Genomic DNA, 23,079 nt, shown 5'->3' with positions numbered 1-23,079 from the left:
TGCCTTCCCCACAGCCAGTGGGCTTGTTGTCCTTGGGAAGCCGTGCAGGCTGTCTTACAGCAGATCCACCTGGGATGCTTTCCTTACCTTGCTGAATATTAGTCCTGCAGGCTAAGAAACTCATTTTGTTAGATTCTTAGGGAGTTTCATTTCTTGGACCCTGTTCACTTTAACCGGGGGCCTGTGAAATTGACACATAAAGCCAAAATGCTAGTTTTGTATCCAGCAACCGAACAACCTTGGCTAGACTGGATGTAGGGAAGCTGGTTGTAATAACTCCATGGGTCTAGGATCTAGAGCAGCCTTCCTGGGTAGGAATGGCTGGTTCTGGGAGCTCCGGGTTCTTTTCTGTCGGGAGTCTTTTGGCCTCATTGAAGTATCTTTGCATATCACAGTCTGACTTGGTTTCCCAGTTCAACCCTGTGTGAGGGCTGCCCTGTTTCCCTTGGTTTCCTCACTGTGGAGGCGCCCCAGTGTGACCAGGGCTATTCTGTGAAGGTCTATAGGCAATAACTAGATGTGTATGAGAGTAGGTGTGCTGAAAATCATTATAACTTTGGTTCTGCTGGGTTTTAACTTTATAACCTTGTCTAGGAATGTGTGAATGGGTTTGAAAAGTCATCTCGTGTTTGTAGTGGCATGTCTTGTAGCCATGTTCAGAATTGCTCCTGAGCAGTTGCTATATGATCTTGGGGCAAGTTTGGGCTGTAAAAGGAGCTTGGAGGACCTTTTCTCTAAGGGCCTTCGGGACACATTTTCAAAACACCTTTTGCACACCTTTTCCTAAAACGTACAGGATAAGCAAATTGCCATTTTTATCTCAGACGTTTGTAAGACTCTCCTCTTGGAAACTGCTTGATAGTTGCCTGTTGACATTGTCGGAAATGCTGGGGTTTTGGTGTCTCGTTGGGGTCAATTAGTGTCACTGACAACCTGTTTCTCTCTCCTCAGTGCAAGAACTATATCAACCAGTATTCTGACGTTGCTGTCCAGATGATGATGCACATGGTAGGTGGCAGGGGAGGCTCCCTGTTAGCATTCTTTGTCTCAAACTCCGTGATTCTCAGGATTTTGAAAATTACATGGTTTAGTTTTCCCTTTTTCCCTTCAGATAACGAATTGGGTCAAAACGAACCTTCTTCAACCAGCAGACTCTCTACTGCAACTCAGTACCTCCTCCCCTTTACCTTCCCCAGCCAGGGAGAAGGCTGAGGCAGCTCAACCCCCAGGACTGCCCTGATGGCTTCCTGGTGATTTGTTTGCCTGTGCATATGTGAGCTGGCCATCAGATTTCTGGTATCTGCCTTTCACCCTGGGGCCCGTGGGAATAGTCTGCTCTGGTAGGTAGGCCAGGGCTGAGAATTGCTACGTTGCAGCTGGAGTTTGCAGGTGCGGGGGAATCCCGCCTCCCACAGTTGGTCCTGTACTCTGCAGCAGTGTTAGCTCTAGCTGCTGCCTGAGTTCCTAACTCCTGCACTTGCTTCTGATGCTTCTGGGTGGTATGGGCATCCCTCCCTTACTAGAGGTAGAAAATCTTGATCGTGGACATGAGCTAGTTAGCTCCACGCAGAAAACTGTTGTACGAATCAGGGTGATGTGATGGTATTCTTAAATTGGGAACATGCCCTGGCTTCCTGAGATCTAAGCTGCTGGAGTTGAGGGGGTGGGTTGCACTTTGTCTCCATCCTGCTGACTTTCTGACTGTGTTGAGATTGACCTGTGTGGGTCCTTGAGTTTGTTCTCCAACCAGGGGTCAGCAAACTGTGGCCCACCACTGTTTTTGTAAAGTTCTGCTGGGTTTCAGTGATGCTCATCCCATTTTGTGCTGCAACAACAGAGTTGAATAGTTGAGACCTCACAGCCTGCAGTGCCTGAAAGATTTACTCTGTGGCCCTGCTGTAATTGCTCAAGGGCTCCCGGCCAGGCATTGGGATTATTATTACAACATGCCTTGTTCTAAAAGTAGTTTAGAGGCAGCTTACAAAGACATGGAGCTAGAGGAGGAAATCAATAAGCCTTTGATTTGACTCGATTTGGTTTAGTGCTTTCTCATAGCTAAATAATAAAATTTTCTCATGATAAAAGATTTACTGCGTAGATGTTTTTTGAAAATACGTGTAATACATCCCAAATCAAAAATCATTTGTGGTTAAAAAAAAAAAAAATAGCAGTGGGTCATACGGTTATATAGTACTTTAAACTTTGTAGTTTACAGTTATTTGCTCAAAAACGTGTTTTATTGGTCATTAAACATTCTGGTACAAAAGGATTTTTAAGTGGCTGCATAACCTGTTTGGGTAGAACATAATGTATGTAACCAGTCCCCTTTGGATGTTTAGGTTGCTTTGAGGTTTGCTTTTGGGATCAAAAGCATGATGAGCAGCACCCTACCAGTTAGATAGACAGGCAGATCCCCGTTTCTCCCTTAGTAGAGAGAACTAACACTGGAATTGCTGAATCAAGGGGTAAGGCTTTTGATTTGTTGTCAAATCGGCCTTCCAGGCTGGCATTTGGTGCCCTGAGGCCGAGGCAGCAGAGGGTGTGTGGTTCAGGACCCCTGACCCCTCTGGGTGTATATTCCAGCACACACCCCCGATTTGGGCACTCCTGTGTCTTGTCCCACTTTGCTGCTTACCACCTGAGGGGAAGGCCTTGCAGGCATGGTGCACTGACGCTTCTGAGGATGGAGAGCTCCTCATCACCTGGCATTTCCTGGGACCTGTTGCCCTGTGTTTTTGAGCATGATTTGGTGTGGTGGGAGCATGGGGACAGTGCACACACAAGTTGGACAGTGTGCTCTGTCCCTTGAGGGCCACAGTAACTTTCAGGGCCCCCTGAAATAATAGGAACAAGGTAGGTTGCTGATTTGTGACTGCAAGGTTTCCCCTGAACTTCTGGTGACATCCTTACAACCTTGGTTAACTGATGTTGTTATTTTAATTTTTTCTTAACTGTTGTGTCCTTTCCTTTCTCTTATTTTCATCTCCGATTTCCTGTTTTTTTGTTCAACAGCAGGATCAGGTATGTGATGGGGGATTTGCTTGTAGTAGTGGTCTGCTGCTTCTTGTAGTTAATTTTGCTCAATTTTTTTTTTTTAATGGCATGACCTGTGTTAATACATAGGCTGGTGGGGAGCTTCTGCATTTCTCCCCTGTGATTTGGGGGGGGTCTCCTCTCCCCTTCAAGGGGCCAGAAAAGGAAGCGAGCAGGGCTTGGACTCTGGTTAAAAACCAGCACCCAGCTGGCCATGTGCATGCCACCAATGTGATGATGGGGAACCATAGGTGACCCCGGAGATGACTGTTTCCTTAATTGTAGGCCTGACTTCCAGTGGGACACCTTGTTTCTGTGATGACTGAAGGGCACTGCATGTCTTCAGTCCTGTTTTTCATCACCTCAGAAACGCTTCTGCTGCATGAGCAAATCATTTGCAAATAGTGAGCAGACTATTCCTGTCTGTTGGATCCAGAGACTTGGAAACAGTCTCTTGATTGTGGCTTCCGCCCCTCTGGGTGATGGGGTCCTGCAGATCCTAGAACCATATCAGATGGCTTAAGAGCCAGGCCACTGGTGGCATAATATGGGGACCAAGTCCCCAGACCATTCTTACTGTGGCAGTACCCCCTTCTGAGCACTGGCATTTCTCTGTAGGAATAAAGATTTTTCAAAGGTATTTTGAAGTCTCATGGGAGAGTACTTTGGCTGAAATACTTGTTGCCCCAAGGAGTTAGTAGAACAGAGCTCATCTGAGACAAAGCAGCCACATACCTCTTGAGTCTTTGTCTTTTTTCTAAAAAGCTTGCTTTGTCTTTGGCCCCATTCTAGTTTCTCTCCCCATACTTAAAGTGTGCAAAGACAGGGTATTTAGGATACATTTCAGACTTCCCTAATCTTAATTCTGAAGACTTCTCGACACTAAAACAAGGTGAACAACAGCCACGGTCTAGCTCTTTTGCAAAACCGCTCGTTTCAGCAGTCCTGTCCTGACGCTTTATGGTTTGGTGGTGGGAGGCAATCGCTGTCAGGCCCAGAGCTTGTTGCTGGTTGCACTTGGTTCACAAAGGATACAGAGTGTATACTTTCCTCACTCTTGGCCATCATCATCGTGAAACGGTCAAGATGTCCAAATTACAAGTTCTCTGTGGTTTGCTGTCTGGGTGGGAAAGGGGATTGATCTGGAGCATCTATGACCTGAAAGAATTGATCGCTTTGGGACCTTGGGTTTTTGTGTGTACTGTGTTTATGCAGTTGTGAAAATGCAGTTTTCAAAAAGCCATCCATTTCTTCTTTAAATGGTCCTGCCACCGAAAGATAAAGTGTGGTCTTATTTCCAAGATTTTTGGCTTTTTTAGTTTATGGGCATGGCGGTTCTTCCTCTAGAAAGAACATGCGGCTTATTTCCTACTGAGAGTGAACCAGCTCGAGCGAGAAACAGGTTCTAGAGCAGACCAGCTGTGCTTGGAGGAGGATTTGTTTGCCTGTGAAAGGGAACAGGCACCAGAAGTCTCGCTTTCCTGGGGCGCTCTCTGGTTGGAGCAGGGATGTGGTTCTGTCTGCTCTCCCCTCAGCTTTGTGTGGCCTCCTCCCTGCGTGAAACCGGTGCATCTGCACTCGTGGGAGTCCCTTCAGGTTCAATGAGGAATCTTGCCTGTTTGGCAGTCAGGCTTGATGCTGTGACCAGGGTGCCCCCCTAGCACTCCACCCTTTGTGTTTAGAGAGTGGAACTGAGGGGGGTGGTGGGTGCAGGCCTGCATCTGACTGCTTTTTCTGTGCCTTCTTTAGCAACCCAGGGAGATATGTGGCCTGGTTGGGTTCTGTGAACAAGTGAAGGAGGTGCCCATGCAGACTCTGGTCCCTGCCAAAGTGGTCTCCGAGAACGTCATCCCTGCGTTGGAACTGGTGGAGCCTATTAAGGTACCTGGTGTCACCCGTTTTGTACTGGCGAGGGCTGTGCAACGCCCAGGCCACTCCACATTATACCACGTTCTGTGAGGCTCACGCTTTTTTGGTTCCCTGCTTGGCTGCTAAAGGTGTTTGAGTTTGAGACCATTCAGTAGTTTCTGCTGTCCCCTCTACCAGTGCAGTACCCCTCTCCCAGCCCTGAGTGCGTTTATTTCTTTAGTTATAAACCCAAGTGCTTCACAGGATCAGCCTGCATGTGTAGCACGTCTAGCTTTTTCTAGTATGTTCGTGTCCCTCCACCTTGCCCACTGTTGCCGCAGTGCAAACCTGATACTCCCAGAACACCCCAGGGCTCATGCAGAAGCTTCTCGGTGTACTGCCGTGCATGCGTGGGTGTGTGCTTTCGTTTCCCTGGTACCCTTCACTCAGTAAAGATCCACCGTTTTCCAGAATCAGCTTACATTCATCACTTGTTATGGGTCCAGCAGTGTGTTAGAGATGGAGTCCTGAAACCGTTGACCTGGAGTGGCGAACAAAATTGTCCTAGTGTTCATCGGGCTTGCAGTTTAGTTCTTAAAAGGGTCCGGGCCACGTGACATTTTATCACATGGCACATGCACACACTTCTGAAGTTGCCATGGCACTTGACCTTTGGCTGTCTCATCTCCCTCCTCTGTCCTCCCTCAGCATGTGCAGCGTGTGGACCACAGGTTTACGAAGTCAGATGGGGTTGGGGAAGCACTTCCACCTGCCCCATCTTGCTGACTGGATTACTGGCCAGAGAAAATGAAGGGGAGTTTCACAGCTTGTATTCTAGCCACATGTGGCTACACGTTTACATAAAATCAGTTCCTTGGTTACCCTAGCCACATTTCAGGCGCTCAGTAGACACATGTGGCTCGTGCTGCTCTGCTGGACAGCAGAGGGGGAGAGCGTTCCTCCTGTCCTAGAAAGCTCTACTCAGCAGGATTACTTTACTAAAGGCGGGCTGTAGGAAAGCAGTCTCGGGTATAAGGAGACTTGACACTTAGGGGCAGACTTGAAATGTGTTTAAAGCTTTGTCTTCTAAACAGTAGACAGGAAGTGAGTCCTCACTCTCCTGCTCCCCCAACCACCTTCCCCAAATGACTGCGGAATGATGAAATGATTGTGACCAGATACATCATGCAGGCAGCTCTTTGGGGTTGGGGGATGTTTTCACTGCTTCTGTCTTCTGAAGTATGGGTTACTGGTTTTTGTGGGGTGGGGGGGGGGGTGCGTGGCGGGATGTGGTGGTGGTAGAGGATTGTGCAAAGGATGGGTCTCCCACCATGTAAAACCAGCAGGGACAGGAACTTGGACACTGGGAGGAAGCCACCTTTTGGGTGACAATCTCTTGTTCCTGGCCACAGGGTGTCCCCTTTCCCTTTAGAGCAGCAGGGCCCAGGGTGAGGTGAGGATCTCAGCATTAAAGTGCTGTCCTCCCCTTTCAACAGAAGGACATGGTCCAGGCGAAGGCTAGTGTTTTGTGCGAGATGTGTGAGTACGTGGTGAAGGAGGTGGTCAAGCTGATTGACAACAACAAAACCGAGGTATGTGCATTTCTAGAATGCTAGAGTGCCCCCGTTCCCCAAAGGCAGAAGCGGCCGAAGAGGTGGACTCAGCCATCGCTGGCAGTGGACGCCAGCCCTGGGAATCTGCATACCCCCTGCGCACCAGTGGATCCCTCTGGGCTGGGGTCGGGCCTGTTTCATAGGTCTTGTCTTTTTGGGGAGGAGAGAGCATCTTGCTGTTGGCTGGTTTCCTGGTCATGTTAGTATTACTGAGAATCTTTCCTAGGCCTGTCCAGCCTCTCCATCTTCTGATACGATCCTCTTGTTTTGTGTTTCAGGAAGAAATAATTCACACTTTGGGTAACGTGTGCTCAAAATTGCCTGTATCCTTGTCTGAAGAGTGCCAAGAGGTGGTGGAGACTTACGGCTCCTCCATCCTGTCCATCCTCCTGCAGGAGGTGAGCCCTGAATTGGTGTGCAGCGTGCTCCATCTCTGCTCCACCCAGGGGCTGCCTGTGCTGCCTGGTGAGTAGGGTGAGGGTGTGGCTGGCTGGCCCCTCGGCTTGGAAGGGCCCTGCCAGTACTCAGCCTGTGCTCCCTGTGCGTAGTACGCGTGATTCAGCCGAAGGATGGTGGCTTCTGTGAGGTATGCAAGAAGCTGGTGAGCTATTTGGACCACAACCTGGAGAAAAACAGCACAAAGCAGGAGATCCTGGCTGCTCTTGAGAAAGGCTGCAGCTTCCTGCCTGACCCATACCAGAAGCAGGTATGCCCCTGGCTGCTTTGGCCCAGAATGTCAGAACCTGCCTGGAGAGCACAAAGGCTGGGGTAGCTCATTGATTGTACCTGTGATTGAGGTTTTCAGGGGGAAAAGCTAGCTGTTTCTTAGAGGCAGTCTGTTGGCTCAGGGGGAGCCACTGGGAGAGATAACAGGAGCAGGTGAGATGAGGCTGAGTGTGGGTGGGTGGGCATCTGGGAAGGGGGTCCTGGGTTGGCAGTGGCAGGAATTCTTTTGGAAGAACATGCGTGGCGCCCCTCCTCTTGTGCCCCCACTCTGTGTGGACACCCTTAGACCTGGGTGTGCATCTGTGTTTACCTAACAGTGCGATCAGTTTGTGACTGAGTATGAGCCCGTGCTGATCGAAGTCCTGGTGGAGGTGATGGACCCTTCCTTCGTGTGCTTGGTAAGTTCCTCTGGGTGGCTCTGCATGGAAGGGCTCCTCTGAGGTTGCGGCAGAGTCTCAGGGGGTTGGGAGGACATTCTAGGCCTGCAGCACTTCACTCGGCAGTGCTGACTTTTTGGAAGCACATGTCGGAGCTCTGATTGTAGCTGCTTCTAGAAGCCGTTGATCTCTGGTTTTGGAAAGGATCGGTAGAGTGGATCTAATTCTTTCCTCCTCCATTTCCCCTTTTTTCACCGTATAGAAAATCGGAGCCTGCCCTGCAGTCCGTAAGCCTCTCTTGGGAACTGAGAAGTGTGTCTGGGGCCCTAGCTACTGGTGCCAGAGCATGGAGGCGGCGACCCAGTGCAATGTGAGTAGCCTAGCGGGTGCTCCGCAGGCCTGCCTTGTCATTTGGGCAGCTCCCACGACAGTCCTGTGTCAGTAGGCCCCTCTGCAGTCAGCTCTCTGCCCTGCCTTCATGTCCAGGGGTTGGGGGATATCTGAGGCCCAGGGGAGCGATTAGGCTTATCTATCTTGGCCCAGTAAAGACAGGAAGACTGCGCTCTTGGCCTTGAGAAGGGTGGGGGTGTGCTTCAGTATTTTGTGCTTCTGCTTTCCTGTTCTTGGCTTTAATTCTCCTGTGACAGGGTCAGGCTCACATTCACATGAGGCCACCCCTGAGATTGCACAAGTCCTATCCCTTGGGTGGGTCTTAAGCCCGGCCTGAATCTTCACCTGAGGCCAGACGGCTGTTCTCGAATGGTCCTGAGAGCTGGCACCACCCAGGTGTTGCAGGGTGCTGTGGCGCTGACTTGACCGCACAGCCGCCGGCGGTGCCCCACGCTGCTTTCTTGGGTGGAGACGTGTGTGGACCAGTTGGTTACCTAATGTTCCTTTGTGCAACTTTTTCTTCCTCGAGCGGGTTCCTCGTGACCATGGGGCATGACTGTGCTGGTGTGGTTGCATCAGTTTGGCGACGCCCATCCCGGCCACAAGGGGCTCCTTGTTCCTCCAGGCCTGGCCCACAGCACAGTCAGTAGAGGAGTAGGCTCTTGCTGCTGTTCCGGGCAGATGTGCCCGAGGGGCATTGCCCTCCGGGCCAGAGCTGGTGTGCACCCAGTTGGGTAGGAAGTTTTGCCCTGGGGGCCCCTCCGTGCCGCCTGCTGAGTGCCAGGACTCCGAGTGTAATCAGATGGGAGGGGACCTGGGCCCTACGTGCATGGGTGCTCATCTGGAAAACATGCAAGTGCTTTGTAGCTGCTGCCCTGGGTGCTTGCCTCAGGGGTCCCCAACACTGGGGTGGACACGCGCTCCCCAGTTTTAAATGAGGCGCTGTCTAGCTGACTCAGGACAAGACAGCTGGTCCCAGTTTTGGGTGATGTCTGATGCACTAATGGGCCAGGGGTGGAATTTGTCACATGAAGGCTAAACACAGTTTCCTCTCTCCTGTCAGGCTGTCGAGCATTGCAAACGTCACGTGTGGAACTAGAAGGGATGTTCCTTGGAGAAACTGCAGCATCTTTTCCTACTTGTGTGTCTGGGGGCAGTGAACACAGATCTGTCGACTCTGTTATAAAAATAGGACCCCCTTTCCCCTCTCCTCATTTCCTGTCTCCTGATTGTAGCATTGCCGTCAGTGGGGGAGGCGTCTCGCTCTCTGCCACCCATAGCCGCTTCAGTGTCCCTTTCCTTTGCCTAGACAGGTGAGGATGTCCTGTGCGTCGGGAGTCTTTCAGCCTGCCCTTGTGGTGGGTCCCGGCCCGGGCCTTGTTCTGAGCCCTCTGCCTACCCCATGCGGGGACCGCCCCTCTTCTGGGCCGATTGGCTGCTATTCATAGCAGCAAAACAAAGGCAGTTTTATAAGAAAGATTAGAGGCTCAGAATAATTAGGCTTTTTAAAACCACGTTTTCACCATAGGGAGGATTTAGGAAGCAGCTGCTCAGGAGACCTGGGTGAGGCTTAGGTTTGTGTCGACCTTCGTTTCAGCTTTCCTGTGTCTTTGCTGGTGATGCCTTGTTTGGGGTTCTGTGGGTTTGGGTGGGAGGGGCAAACCTGCCTGAATGTAATCTGCTAGCTCCACGTGGAGGTCCTGTGGGTCTGCTTTTGCGTGTGAGCGTGGACAGTGGTGACCACCTCTTGCTTTTGTGTTTGCGTGGCCGTGGAAGCCTTGCTTTTTTGTGCGTCCGTACTGCTGCCCAGGGCCTGCCTTTGCTCTCTCTGCTCCAATCCTCATTTCGAAGATGTTCTTTCTGACCTTCAAATAAACGTGGATGACCAGCTCCTAAGCCTTTGGCTTTCAGGTAGAGGGTCTGCTGGGTGTGCTGTCCAGGGGCCTCGTCTGCTGCCCTGCTTCCTCTCCATTTGGCCTCCTCTTTTCCACTTCTAGTTGCCAGGAGACAGCGAGATACGAAGTTGCTATTAAATGGACTTAATGACTTTTTTGATTTGTTTTGCACTAAAGTTTCTGTGATTTAATAATAAATAAAGTCTGTTAACCAGACCTGAGCCTGAGTGCTTCCATAACACCCCAGCCAGGGGAGTTTGGTTTCTGACCTGTGGGTGTCCAGCAGTTCTGTAGCCCCACTTGGCCACAGAAGGCAAGCAGAGTGGGCAAAGAAATCCTACTTGGCTCCTCTCTGATTGGCCCAGGGTCGCAGTGGGTCAAAGGAACCCCTGAAAGTCAGGCCCAGATCTGCCCTGCCCTTCACCCTCCCCCCTTCCCTGGGCCAACCCAAGGGAGGGTAGTTTACCAGAGCCAGAGCTAATTGAATGAATTGAATTACTGATTCCTTGTGAGTTGCTTTTCTTATTTAAAATTCAGACCATTCCAGAAACGTTCAGTGAGTACCAGTTAAACAAAATCAAGGGGAAAATGTTGAGGGAATAACTTAATTTAAAAAAGGAATACACACAAACACATTCAGAACCCAAGAGAACACCAGTCATTTCTCTTTAGGAGCCGGGCACGTTTGGGAAGCCAGTGAAATGTAGAGAACGCGGTTCGCCGACGTTGACCATGTCCATGTGGGGAGGCAGGGATCACTGTCAGCCCCTAGCTGGATGTCCAGCTGGGGATGTGCTAGAAATGCATTGGGACTTGAACTGAAGTCAGGGAGCCAAGGCCAGGCAGGGTACTCCAGCTCTGGGCCTCCCTCTTCTGGTCTGAAAGTTGGGGGGAGGGGACGGGAAGAGGCCCCGCTTGGCCTCTTAAGAGCTCAGCCTGGGCTGAGTTGGTCCTCACGCTCCTGAGCCCCCGGTGACCCTCCTTACCTGTGTCCTTAGATGCTTAACATTTTTGTTTGGTTTTCTTAAAAAAATAACAAATTTTATGAAGATAGAGGTCAGGTGCTAAATGGGCATCTGGCAGAAGTGGAATCTGAGCAGCTGGTGCGGGCTGCCACCAGGCCAGCCCGAGGTCGTGCGCCCAGAGCCAGCCTGGGGAGGGGCCCACACTGTGGTCCTGCTCTGCCCTGCCCTGGGAGAGATGGGGGCAGGTGCTGCTCACACCGGCGAGGCTCCTGTCTGGTCATAGCTCTGTGATCTCCAGGGGGCTCTCCAGGATCACATCACGAAGCTTGTGCAGGGGTGTAGATTTGGCTGACTCTGTGCGGGCGTTGCGCTCAAAGGCACTGGCTTCAGTTGTGGTCAGCGTCTCCAGTGAGCGACCCAGGCCCTTCTGGTCATCCTCGGGCAGGCTGTTAAGGTCAGTGGCCAGCAGAGTGCCCGTGCTGCCGTGCACCGCGTGGATCCCGTCAGGCCCCTTGAGCTCTGTCGGCGGCTTATGGCGGAAGCGCAGGCTGCCCTGACTGGGGCTGTGCTCCCCTGGCTCCTCCTCCAGCTCAGTCTGGATCAGCTGCAAGAGGCCAGGATCCCCCAATGGCTCTGAGACCCACCCATGCTCAAGGTCATGCCCAAGGGCTGAGCAGGTGGATGGCCCCAGAGTCCCACCTCCTGTGTCCATTTCCTTCCTACTGCCCACAGGTAGCTCTGCAAGCACCTCTAGGCTTGTGCTGCAGTGGGCTGGCCTGTCCAGCTGGTGGCAGTGTTTCTCAAACTGGGTACAGAGGGGAAACCGGACACTTAGGGTGTTAGGGATGTGTTCTTGCTTCCCATGAGAATCTTGAATTTTGTGTATTTGCTTTGAGAAGGGTCCTGTGGTGGAGTTTTGGTATCTGGATTTGTCAACAATTTGTCCTCGAGCAGGACATGTAGGGAGTGTCCACAGGTGAAGTTGGAGGGGTGATAGGATATAGTAGAAACTCAACACGTGGTGGCACTTTTGTCCCGGGTGGAGCTGTTCATTGTTAGCCTATTCCGTTTGGGAATTGGCCCAACTGGAAATCTGGGGTTTTGAAGAAAGTGAATTTTTAAAGTGTTGACATCATTGCAGGCAAATAAATTTATGTAGGCCCATTCGACCCTGCAGCCTGTTTCCTATAAGGACATCAGATGCCTTTTAAAGGCATCTTTTTGGGGTTCAAGTCTGAGAAACACTCCTCAGCACCCACTCTAGGAAAGCCCACTGCAGAGCCCAGAAAGTAGACTGGGCCTGCCGGCTGACTTCCTGGGCCCCACCCATTGCTGTCTTTGGCCCTGGCTGCTGAACTCTAGGGATTGAGAAGGATGTGGGTGGCTGGAGCGAGAGAGGGAGGGAGGGAAGGAATGAGCACCCCCAGGGCTGGGGCACAGCACACAGCTCCGGGCCCGCCCGGCTACCTCAGAGATGGAGGAATGGCAGGAGGAGGCTTTTTGCACCATCCGCTGTGCAAAGAGCTTTTTGAGCCGCAGGTAATCCTCCAGGACCACCTTGAGCAGCGATCCCTGGGGGAGCGAGAGGGTTAACCCCCCACCAAGGCCTTCCCCTGCCTGTCATACCCCTTGCTCACTCCCATAACTCGGATGGAGGTGATGGAAGGTGCATAGGCACCTGATCCGAGGGGAAAGAATTGGGAGCAGAGCCTGGTGACAGTGGCCAGCTAGAACCCACGTGGGCTCCAGGCCACTGCAGGCTGAAGTAGCTCCTGGTCAGCCAGATGCCCTGGCCTCTCTGAGCCTCGAGGTGGAGAAAGCTGTTTCCCAGGATCCTCCCCCATCCCTGTATCCTGGGGAACTGGTCTAAGCTCAGCCAGAGGCCTGGGTGCAGGCCCCTGAGGGGGTGTGGTGCAGAAGCCTGCAGGGAGGGCTCACCTTGATGGGTCCCTCCCGAATGATCTGGCCCAGCTTGGCAATGTTGTCGTACTCTTGGATGGCTGCCCGCAGGTACCGGTCATCATCAGGCTTGACTGCTGCTGGTTCACGCCCAAAAGTTCCCTGGGGAGAGGGGACATTAGCCGGAGCAGAGGTAGACCGCATGCACACGTATGTACACACACCCAGGGTAGTGGATACAACCTGCCACCCTCATCCCCCAAGGAACCCAGCTCCTTGGCAGGCAGTGGCAAAGACCTGCTTTACCTCCACCCCGTCCCGCACGGTTGTCCACCCCCTGCCCCTAGCTCTGGCCAGGGCTCACATGGGTGCGGGTGGGGCTATTCCATAGGTCTGCGATCTCACTCAGGTTCTCCGGCAGGTCGTCCTCATGCTCAGCCTGGGCGGCCAGCTCCAGGTTCCGGCAGAAAGGATCCAGCCACACGGGGTTGGCCCTGCAGGTGGGGAGTGGGGTGGGTGGGGTGCGGAGGGACAGATGCCCTTGTAGCTTAACCACTAACCCCTGCTCTTTTCTTTGGCCAACGGTAGTACCTTCCTGGGACTGGAGGTTCATGGCCTTGAGAAGTAGGCCCCTAGCCCATTGCATTTGGGCGCACAGCCACGCTAGGATCCCTCAAGAACCAGGACATGTTGATCTCGATTAGTTTTGGTACAGAGGCCTCACTCTGCACCTGGAGTCCAAGTCTATGTCTGCTGGAACTGGGGGCCCAATTGGGGTGTTGATCCCAATCCCAGCTCAGCCAACACTTTGTAGAGAAAGCTGGCCACCAGGGGGCACCCACACCCCAGATTTTAGCTGGTCTGGTCCCTCAGAGCTTGAGGGGTGTCAGACAATCCGCTCCCACTGGGTCCTGGGCATGCCTCCTCAAAGTGACCCTGAGGTCTCAGGGGCCCCACTCACCCGTCGAAGGAATACTTGTTGGTGTTGGGCATGTCCATGATGTCAATGAAACCACGATTTCCTGTAGGGAGAAGTTCTGGGGCATGGAGGGGAGGGAGGCACCCTGCTGGGGCTGGTGGAGCCTGAGCCAGCCTTATGAGGCCTAGGTAGGCACTCTAGGCCCCCAGAGGCCCCTCCTGCCTTGTCATCCTCACCCCCCCACCCCGCCTCAGTCCCCCATCGTAGCCCTTGCTCACCTGCCGAGCCAGCCACAATGGCTTTGAGCTTCCTCTTGTGTCTAGAGAGAAGCAGAGAGAGGGGCTGGTGAAGGAGGCTGGGTGGGGCTGGCATCTCAGGGCCCTGCCTGCCTCTGTGACTGTCCCAGGAGCAGGGCTGGTCAGCCTTTCCCAGGGCAGGGAGGTGTAGGAGTCACTCACACGGTCCTGTAGTACCAGTTCATGAGGATGAACAGCATGGCAGCCAGGAAGAGGAGAATGGCCAAGACAATGATCGCCATCTGGGGGAGTGGGGCCAGGCGTGAGTGGGCGAGAGCACCCAGGGCAGAGGGGTGGTGGGGCGGGGCGCCACCAGGAGTACCTACCTGCAGGGCGGACATGTCGTCGGGCAAGCGGGCAGAGATGGCAGGCTGCACGTCCAGGACATTGTAGTTTCGGAAGAGGTTCCGCAGCTGCTCCTTGTTCTCGTCAATCATCTGGATCACCCTGAGTGAGGGGAGGGGGCCTCAGCTTCCCTCTTCAGCCATTCCTCAAGAACTCATCCCACTCAGAAGGCTCTGCTGCGCTCCTGCCTCCGACCCCCAGACTCACCCCCACCAAGCTTTGCAAGATCAAATCCCACTCAGCTAGAATGGTTTTGTATCTTACAGGGTTTACCGCTCCTCATACAGGATCCTGCTTGTTTCCTCACCATCCATGTAATACTCCCATTTTACAGATGGGGAGAGTAGGACTCAGAGGGGTGGAGCTCTGCTCATACCCGCAAACTACTCTCTACTAGCCCTGCCCACCTCTGGGCGAGAGCCCCACACAGCAGGCCTGATGGTGTTATCGGCCTCTTTCGGTGGGTCCCCTCCCCGGCTCCAGGCAGGCAGGTGGACCGACCAGACCCCACCCACCGGTCCACGTCCAGGATGCGGTTGGTGTCGCGATTCACCACGTGGATGAGCAGCTCTGTCTGTGCGAAGTTCACCCGACCCTTCTTGTCCACATGGAACTAGGTGAGAAGAAGCGTCAGGGGGCGTGGCAGGAACAAGGAATGGGACGGGGAGCTGCTCCTGGCCTACCCTGCCGATAAACCTGTCACTGCTGAGTGCTCACGGAGGACCACGCGTGATATCAGTCACTTGGCTGCATTGGGCCAGGTGCTATCACTGGCCCTATTTTTATAGGTAAGGATGCTGATGGCTAGAGACGTGGAAGGACTTTCCCAAGGCCATGTAGCTAGGGAATGACTGAGGGGCTACAGAGACCCCCTTTCACTCCCCTGACCTCTCCGCAGTGGCAGTGCCCCATCCCTGTGGCGTGGTCCTCCTCCCCTCATAGCCCACAGACTCAGGGTGGGTTCCATGGGGCACCTGCACGTCATCAGTGTTGACAATGGCACCGGTGATATTGGAGAGCAGGCGGATGAACTCTTCCTCAAAGCCACGCACGCGGTCGGGGATCTCGTTAATGACGATCTTAACACGCTGGTCATCCCTCAGGATATAGATGCCGATGATGGCCGTGTCATTGTGGCCTGCGAGGTCCCGGGCCACAATGTCCACCACAAAGTAGCCAGGGCTGTAGGCCATGAAGAGGTCAAAGGTACGCAGGATGCCATCCACACTCCCTGCAGGAAGAGCCCGCGGGCAGGGTGCAGCTCAGGGGCCACCCAGTGCCCCTCAATCCCCTGGGGAGGGGCAAGGGCCAGGGGCATTTGGACACACTGAGGGGAGGCTGCATCTCAGGCCACAAGTCCCCACAGGGCCTAGCAGAGCAAAGCTGACAGAAAAGGTGGGGGCGGGGGACAAGTGAGTATGAGTGTTCTGTTCATCTGAAGGAGCAGCAGTTCTGACCTCCACTTGGTGGATTATTATCCTGGGAGAATGCAGCCAGTGCTGCCACAACCGGTGCTTCTAGAGATTTCTAAGGTTTTACTTAAACACTGCAAGTTAAAACACAACTGTGGGCTGCAGTGTCCCAAGGGTGACAAGTCTGGGACTCCACTGTCCCAGGCAGGGGCGATGGGAGACGTGTGAACACCTCGGTGTCTGTCTCTGTCACACACACATGCACTTCAGAATTCCACAACCATACTAGAGACATAACCAGAGGTCGTACAGTAGTCTTCTCTTAGAAGACCATAGACCTGGGTTCAAGATCTGCCACTTTCTCGCTGTGTGACCTTTAGCAAGGTACACAGCCCCTCTGTGTCTTAAGTTACTAAACTAAGCAGTAGGAGATGAGAGGACGTAGGGATGATGTCTGGTTGTGTGACTGGTTGTGAATTAGCCTTCAGAGGATGGTTAGGGGGAGCATATCTGAAGACAGAGGTGAAGGTCAAGATGGTATTTCAGGAAGTGAAGACAGGGCAAAGGCCAATGGAGGATGGTACAGAACAGGCTGAAGGAGTGAGTGGTGAGGGGCTCAGCTTGGGTGGGCATGGGGCCCTTACAGATAGTGGGGGGCTGTGGAGCCAGGAAGAGGAGGGACCAGGAGGAAGACCTGGTGAGCTTTGAAAGCCAGGCCAAGGAGTCTAGACTGACCCCTGTAGGCGAGAAGAATGGGGAAGGTTTTGGGTAATGGGACACCCTCCAGGCCTTGCAGAACCTGACCCAAGAGGCTCAGTTGTCCACACAGGCCGATGCACAAGTAAACATGCACGCTTTCAGGTACATATGTGCTCTTTGAATTCTGGCTCCTCGGTGCTTAGCACAGTGCCTGGCCCGGGGGAGGGGGAGGTGCATAAATAGGAAGATAGGTGGACACACCAAAAGGAGGATGGGAAGGTGGATGAATGGACAGATGGGTAGACGGAGGCATGGATGGGCTGACTGACACACGGGTGGGTGAACGGATGGATGGATGAATAATGGATGAGAAGATGGGAGAGATGGAAGGAAGGAGAAAGTGGGTGGGTAGATGTAGAGATGGAAAGGGGGATCAGAGACTAGAAAGATCGGTGGGTGAATGAACGGATTAACAAATAGCTGGCTGAACGATGGCCAGATGGGTGGGTGGACCGAAGGACTGACATGGCTGGCTGGCCAGCCACTCATACCCTGTGGTGCCCACACAGACCCCACCTCCTCCAGACTACAGTCCATGCAGTGACAGAGGTCTTGGGTGGAGGCTCCTACCCATGGTGAAGACCTGGCCCACGTCCTCAGAGTCATTGGCAAGGGCCCGGAAGTAGTGGATGGCCAGGATGCTGTAGAAGACCAGGCTGTTGTTGCCAACGTCTGCGTCCAGGGCCAGCACCTGGATCAACTCTGAGCCCACCTTGGCATCGGTGGCCACTCCTGCAGAGAACGGGCAGGTGGGTGTAAGCGGCAGGGCAGGGGCCGCCCCGCCCCCCAGACCCAGGCTCTGGCCCCTGCACCTGCAGTGTACTCAGCCTTGGTGAAGCGCGGGGGCTGGTCGTTGATGTCTTCTAGCACGACGCGCACCTCCTGCAGGGTGAGGTCAGTGACCAGGTCGAGGGCTGGGGAAGGCCCACGGGGAGGTGTCCAGCTGCGATTGCTCGAGGCCTTGACGATGAAGGAGAAGATGGCTTCACGCTCCCGGTCCAGGTCCCGCAGCACCAGGAGACGCCCGTCAGGCTGCAGATGGAAGTTCTTCTCTTCGTTGCCGGCTGAGGATGGGACCACGGCACAGGGTGAAGGGGCAGGGCTGGGGTGGGGCATACTTGGGTCATCTCCAGCCCCAGGGTAGGTAGGGCACTAGCCCTGGCAGGCCCCACCTGCAATGAAGTAGTACACGATGGCGTTGGGGCCCTCGTCCGCATCCACGGCGCCTGTCACGTTGCCCACGAGGGTGCCACGTGGCGAGTGCTCAGGCACTGTCAGCAGCTGGTACTGGGGGCTGCCTTTCTGCAGGGGGGAGGGGGATGTCACATGAGGGCCAAGGCCAAAGGCCCTTGCGCAGCACCTTGTAGGTGCTGAGGGACTTTATTGCCCAAGGCTTGTGGGGTGAGCAGGACCTCTGTAACCTCAGGGGAGCGTGGGCTGGGCCTGGTCTGGCAGGTTCTATGAAGTATCCCAGCACCTGAATGGATGTTTGAACAAGGGGGCACACTCTTTAAAAAAAAAACAAAACTTTTTTTTAAAAAAACACTTATATTTTTGAGACCGAGAGAGACAGGGCTTGAGCGGGGAAGGGGCAGAGAGAGAGGGAGACACAGAATCTGAAGCAGGCTCCAGGCTCTGAGCTGTCAGCACAGTGCCTGATGTGGGGCTCGAACTTGGGAACGACAAGATCATGACCTAGACTGAAGTCGGACGCGTAACCCAGCCACCCAGGTGCCCCAAGGGGGCACACTTATATGCACATGGATGTGCACTCAGAGCCTCCAGGGAATGTCACCCCCATGTGCCCACAGGAAAAAACCCCATCAAGTTGTGGAGTATGAGTCTACACGAGCAGCTCGGCTGGCCCCAGCTGGGTGAAGTGGAGCTCAATTTCAGGTTTCCTGTGTGCTCTTGTGTGTGCAGTTAGGTGAGTTACAGCACTAGGGGTCAGGTGTATTTGCCTGCTTTTTTGACTGCTGGGTAGTGCCTTGAAATAGCAGCAGCTCAATAAATGTTGTAGGAAGTGCACGCAGTTTCTGAACGTAACCACATGTATATGGCACAGTGTGCACAGGAGAGCCCTGCGTGTGTACTTGCAGGCGGGGAGTCCCTGTGTGGGTGCGGGTTGGGGAGGGGGAGGGGGAATGGGCGAGCTCACCGGGGGCCTCACAAAGAGAGGTTCGTTGTCGTCGATGTCCTCCAGGGCCACTTGCAGCGGCTGCATGGTCTCGTATGGCACTGGCTGCCCCAAGTCGCTGGCCACCAGGATGAGCTGGGGGGTGGAGGGGCACAGTCAGAGGAGGGCACTCCCTGGGGGTCAGGTCACCGCCCTTGTGGGCATTCTAGGTGGGGGGGTGGTGGCCCTGCGCCTAGAGGACTGCCCCTCTCTTGGCCCCGCCCCTCGCATTGGGGCCCGCCCCCTTACGCTGTACACAGCCTGTTTCTCGCGGTCCAGGCGCTGAGCTGTCTGGATGAGGCCGCTTATGGGGTCGATGGTGAAGTACTCCCAGTCCCGGTTGCCGGCCGTCTTCAGAAAGCTGTAGCGCACGGCCCCGTTGAGGCCCTCGTCCTTGTCTGTGGCATAGACCTCATATACATTGGAGCGCAGCGGGATCTCCTGTGGTGGGGGGTGGAGGGGCATGGCAGGGAGGCTCCTGGGCCATCTGAGAGAATGCCAGCTCCCACGCCCGGATGGAGCTCTTGTGCTTTGTCCTCACTTAGCAGAATGCCCTTGCCACCTTCTGGCATCCTTAGGAAACGCCTGTCCGCTTAGCTGGACTCTCCTGGAGTCTCGGCACCTGCTAGAGCCTCCCTTCACCCCACCCCCACTCCACTACCCAGTGATGGTCCCAGCTGGTCTCCATCCACCACGCTTCAAAGTCTTTCAGGGTTATTGCCCTTCCAGGGCCTTCCCCCGTCCCTCGGATCCCATTGCATGCTGAGATTTGGAAGGCAGAAGGGGAATCCAAAAGCTGAGGCCACAGCTACCATTCTGTTGCTGGGTCTGTCTTGCTCTCTGCTACCCTAATCACAGGAGCCTTAGGTGTCCCCAGACAACACCGTCTACCCAATGGGGTACATGAAAATGAGGGTACGTGAAAATTACTTAACGCAGCTGGTTCTCTGCGAGACACAAGTCTTTCAAAATTTGGAGTCTTGAAGGGAAAAACGTAGCAAATGGGCCTTTGTTGTGAAAAAAAGAACTAGATGATTATTAATTTATACCTTGCCTCGTTCCACAAAAAAAGATTTGAGACAATTTATAAGAATGTATAAGTTATAATAAGAGCAAAGAAGTTAAAAAATAATCGGGGTAAAGAAAAAGAAAATGGCGGCACCTGGGTGGCTCAGTCAGTTGAGTGTCTGACTCTTCTTGATCTTGGCTTAGGTCACGATCTTGTGGTTTGTGGGATCAAGCCCTGCGTCGGGCTCTGTGCTGACAACACAGAAGCTGCTTGGGATTCTCTCCCTCCCTCACTCCCTGCCCCTCTCCTGCTTGTGTGCACGTGTGCTCTCTCTCTCTCAGAATAAATGAACTTAAAAACATTTTTTTAAAAGGAAAAGAAAATGGCAGGAAGATGGAAACTGAGGAGTAGGGGTCCAGGTTTGTGCACCAAGTCCCTGCGGGGTCATTTGGCGCAGGCTGACTGCTCTGAGCTCCCTGGCGGGCAGTGCAAAGAGGACTACTCTGTCACTGCAGTAGGTGCTGGAAAAAGCAACTCACAAGGTAGGTGCACAGCGTTTCCTAGAGCGCAGCCCTGGGACGGATTTCTCCTGTGGGGCCTCTCAGAGGAGACAGAGTGACGACAAGGACTTGATGCTGACATTCTGAGAGGTGGAGGCATGCTGAAGTTTGGGGAACAGAGAGCAAGTGGGCGATTATACCACCAGGGGGCAGGTCGGGCCTGGGTGCTGAGAGGAAGGAGGGAAGGGACAGATGAAGGAGTACTGCCTGTCTTTACAAGGCAATTTAAACGATTTTTTTAAAAAGTTTATTTTGAGAGAGAGAGGGAGAGAGAATCCCAAGCAGGCTCTGCACTGTCAGCATGATGCTGGACATGGGGCTTGATCCCATGACCTGAGCTAAGGTCACGAGTGAGACGCTTAACTGACTGACCACCCAGGCGCCCCTCCAAGGCAATTTAGAGCAAGGAACGAAAGGGCGGGGGAATTCTGGAACCTCAGCCACTTCCCCTTGTTTCTTATTTTGATGCTGGTACTCAATTCCTAGGCATGGTATCAGCAGGAACAACAGACAGACGGAAGGAACATGTGTGCTTATTTTGAGACACCAATATGGGGGGGTGTGAGTTTCCGGGGAGACTGGCTTTTCTGGTAGACTTCTCGGAGCAAGAGATGGGGCATCTAAAAAACACCCAGAAAAGTCACTTTCTCAAGGTCACTGGCTGGTAGCAACAGAGTCAGACTTGGGCCACTACTACCCGCTGTGTGACACTGAACAAGTCTGTCTCCCACTCTGGCCTCAGCTTCCCCACTTTCACAGAGGGGCCCTGTCAGTCTCCCAGGCGTGACTGCAGGAGGAGGGAGTGGGCCGGATATGGGAAGGGAGATGTTGGTGGGCGGGAGGACCAGGGGACAGCAGTACCTCTCTGATGTGGAGGACGGTGCCGTTGGGCGGGCGCACGAAGACGGGGCGGTTATCGTTGACGTCGATGACCTCCACCAGGAGCATGGTGGTGCCCCAGAGTGGAGGCTGTCCGCCATCCGTGGCCACCACGGTCAGGTTGAACCTCTCGTAGGACTGCAGTGGCCGCTTTGTGGTCACCAGGCCTGAGTCTAGGTCCACGTGGAAGGCCTCTGGCAGGTGGGACAAGAGAGCAGGGCCTGGCTCTGGCTGAGACGTCCTTCCCGTCCCTCCTCCTCCTGGCCCTGGGGCTGCCCCTCTCACGCCCAAGGCATCATGGGTGGGGAGCAGACTACTTACCCACGCCAGGGCCCTCAAGTGAGTAGGCCAGCTCCCCATTGGAACCCTCATCCTGGTCGGTGGCCATCATGGTGATGACTGAGGTGCCTGCCGGCTCATTCTCATACACGCTTGTGCTGAACTGGGGCTTGGAGAACTGTGGCCGGCAGTCATTGACGTCTAGCACCTGGATCACCACCTGGGGGCAGGGGGGGGAGGTTGAGGTCAAAGGTCAGGAGCATACTAGGTTGCTGCTTCAGGTGACCCGGTCACACGGGAGTAAGCCAGGGTGGACAGTGCCCACTGTTGGAGTCTGACCTCAATTTCTTTAACCCCGAGTCTCAGTTTTCCTCGCCGTTGGGGATGGTAGTATCTTATCTCTCAGGGGCTAGTGAGGCTCACCCATGATGGTATGTGTGCCCAATGCCTGGCTCGAGGAAATGCTTTGCAACTAGTACTGTGGTTACAGGATCATCTGCGTCTGGGCCCAGAAGCAGGGAGCCCTCCTCGCCCACCTCCTGCTCTGCCCTCTGCTGCTTCCCACAGTGGCCCTAGACATCTGACTCTGATCTCTGGATCTTAATGCTGGGCTGTGCTTCCTCCACTCCCAGAAGTTCTCTCTTGCCGGGGATCTGTGTCTGGCTTGGGACTTGGCTCCCTCTGCCGACCCCACAGCCCAGGGCGGGTCCTATGGACACAGCAGGTGAGGAGGCCCTTTCCCCGCGTAGCTCCCATGGCCCTGACAGCAGCCTCATCCGAGTCCTTCACGGCGGTGATTTCAAGAACCCCTCTCCGTGCACAAAGCACTTGCCAACTCCCCATCTCCCTGCCTCACCACTGCCTTGGGCAGGAAGCATCATCATTGCTGCCCTTTCTCCCATCCCCTACAGATTTGACAGCTGAGGCTCGGAGAGGTCACATGCCAAATGTAGGGTGCTCAGCTAGTGGGATCTCTGTCTTCTGGCTCCAAATAATGGGCTTTTCCCAGCACAGCACGTGTGACACGACACAGCCCATGTGACAGGGACAGGATTCGGGTACGTGTGAGAGCTCCCAGCCCCTTCCCCCCCTACCTGCTCACAAGAATTTGTCTTTGCCCACCCGACTTCTCACCCACTCCCACCCTTTACCTTGGATGGTTAGGTTATTGCGGGAAGATGTGGAGGAACTGGATAGAGAATGACAGGACTGGAGAAGGCAGAACAGGGGGGACGAAAGAAGGAGAAAGCAAAGCCTCAAGGCATACTCTGGAGAGAAGTGGGGATAGAGTTTAGAAGGTGGTACGCTGGCCTCAGGGTGATGGCATCGGTGTTAGAACTGGAGTAGGAATGGGGCTGGGAACTGGATCCCTCGCTAATGTTCTTTAGGAGACATAAATAAAGATAATCGCTCTACGATTATGTTTGGTTGCTAGACTGTTTCCTTCCGTGGGTCACCGTGGACAGTGGGACACGTGGCACCCCAGGTTTGACTCAAGTCACACTCAAGTGTTTTCAGCTGCCTTAGCAGGGGTTTGGCACAAGAGATTTCTCTTCAAGAGTCCCCGTTTCCCCAAGCCACAGCCGTTTTGACTCAGCCAGCTAAGCTCTTGCTGTCTCCTCCTCTGCCACCATGTCTCTGAGGGGACCAGGTGGCTCTGCTCCCACTCTGCAGCATTCTCTAAAGGAAAGGCTTTGCT

General features: G+C 53.9%; 2 protein-coding genes across 5 annotated transcripts in view; one reads left to right on the top strand and one right to left on the bottom strand.

The window, feature by feature from the left end:
- The window catches only part of PSAP (prosaposin), a 33,918-nt gene extending 23,820 nt beyond the window's left edge, over positions 1-10,098 (top strand). The window contains exons 7-15 of one of the 3 annotated variants that reach the window (XM_047825055.1): positions 952-1,008; positions 3,013-3,021; positions 4,783-4,914; positions 6,378-6,473; positions 6,773-6,959; positions 7,043-7,200; positions 7,538-7,618; positions 7,860-7,967; positions 9,051-10,098. In XM_047825055.1, the coding sequence (XP_047681011.1) occupies positions 952-1,008; positions 3,013-3,021; positions 4,783-4,914; positions 6,378-6,473; positions 6,773-6,959; positions 7,043-7,200; positions 7,538-7,618; positions 7,860-7,967; positions 9,051-9,086 (864 nt within the window). In that variant the 3' untranslated portion in view covers positions 9,087-10,098. The remainder of the gene's footprint in view (positions 1-951; positions 1,009-3,012; positions 3,022-4,782; positions 4,915-6,377; positions 6,474-6,772; positions 6,960-7,042; positions 7,201-7,537; positions 7,619-7,859; positions 7,968-9,050) is intronic. The other 2 variants (XM_047825056.1, XM_047825057.1) reach the window with 2 other exon arrangements.
- A 375-nt stretch (positions 10,099-10,473) lies between these two features.
- The window catches only part of CDH23 (cadherin related 23), a 415,376-nt gene continuing 402,770 nt past the window's right edge, over positions 10,474-23,079 (bottom strand). Inside the window, exons 54-69 of one of the 2 annotated variants that reach the window (XM_047825054.1) lie at positions 21,423-21,600; positions 21,084-21,295; positions 18,903-19,094; positions 18,636-18,749; positions 17,650-17,779; positions 17,290-17,541; positions 17,048-17,209; positions 15,281-15,537; positions 14,822-14,919; positions 14,288-14,408; positions 14,124-14,203; positions 13,944-13,984; positions 13,708-13,783; positions 13,111-13,240; positions 12,786-12,908; positions 10,474-11,451 (exon numbers count right to left, since the gene is read on the bottom strand). In XM_047825054.1, the coding sequence (XP_047681010.1) occupies positions 11,125-11,451; positions 12,786-12,908; positions 13,111-13,240; positions 13,708-13,783; positions 13,944-13,984; positions 14,124-14,203; positions 14,288-14,408; positions 14,822-14,919; positions 15,281-15,537; positions 17,048-17,209; positions 17,290-17,541; positions 17,650-17,779; positions 18,636-18,749; positions 18,903-19,094; positions 21,084-21,295; positions 21,423-21,600 (2,493 nt within the window). In that variant the 3' untranslated portion in view covers positions 10,474-11,124. The remainder of the gene's footprint in view (positions 11,452-12,785; positions 12,909-13,110; positions 13,241-13,707; positions 13,784-13,943; positions 13,985-14,123; positions 14,204-14,287; positions 14,409-14,821; positions 14,920-15,280; positions 15,538-17,047; positions 17,210-17,289; positions 17,542-17,649; positions 17,780-18,635; positions 18,750-18,902; positions 19,095-21,083; positions 21,296-21,422; positions 21,601-23,079) is intronic. The other variant, XM_047825053.1, reaches the window with a different exon arrangement.

The sequence above is a fragment of the Prionailurus viverrinus genome, chromosome D2 (assembly GCF_022837055.1).
Source record: "Prionailurus viverrinus isolate Anna chromosome D2, UM_Priviv_1.0, whole genome shotgun sequence".
In the NCBI taxonomy this organism is placed as follows: Eukaryota; Metazoa; Chordata; class Mammalia; order Carnivora; family Felidae; genus Prionailurus; species Prionailurus viverrinus.
This window is presented reverse-complemented; position numbering and strand designations above follow the sequence as displayed.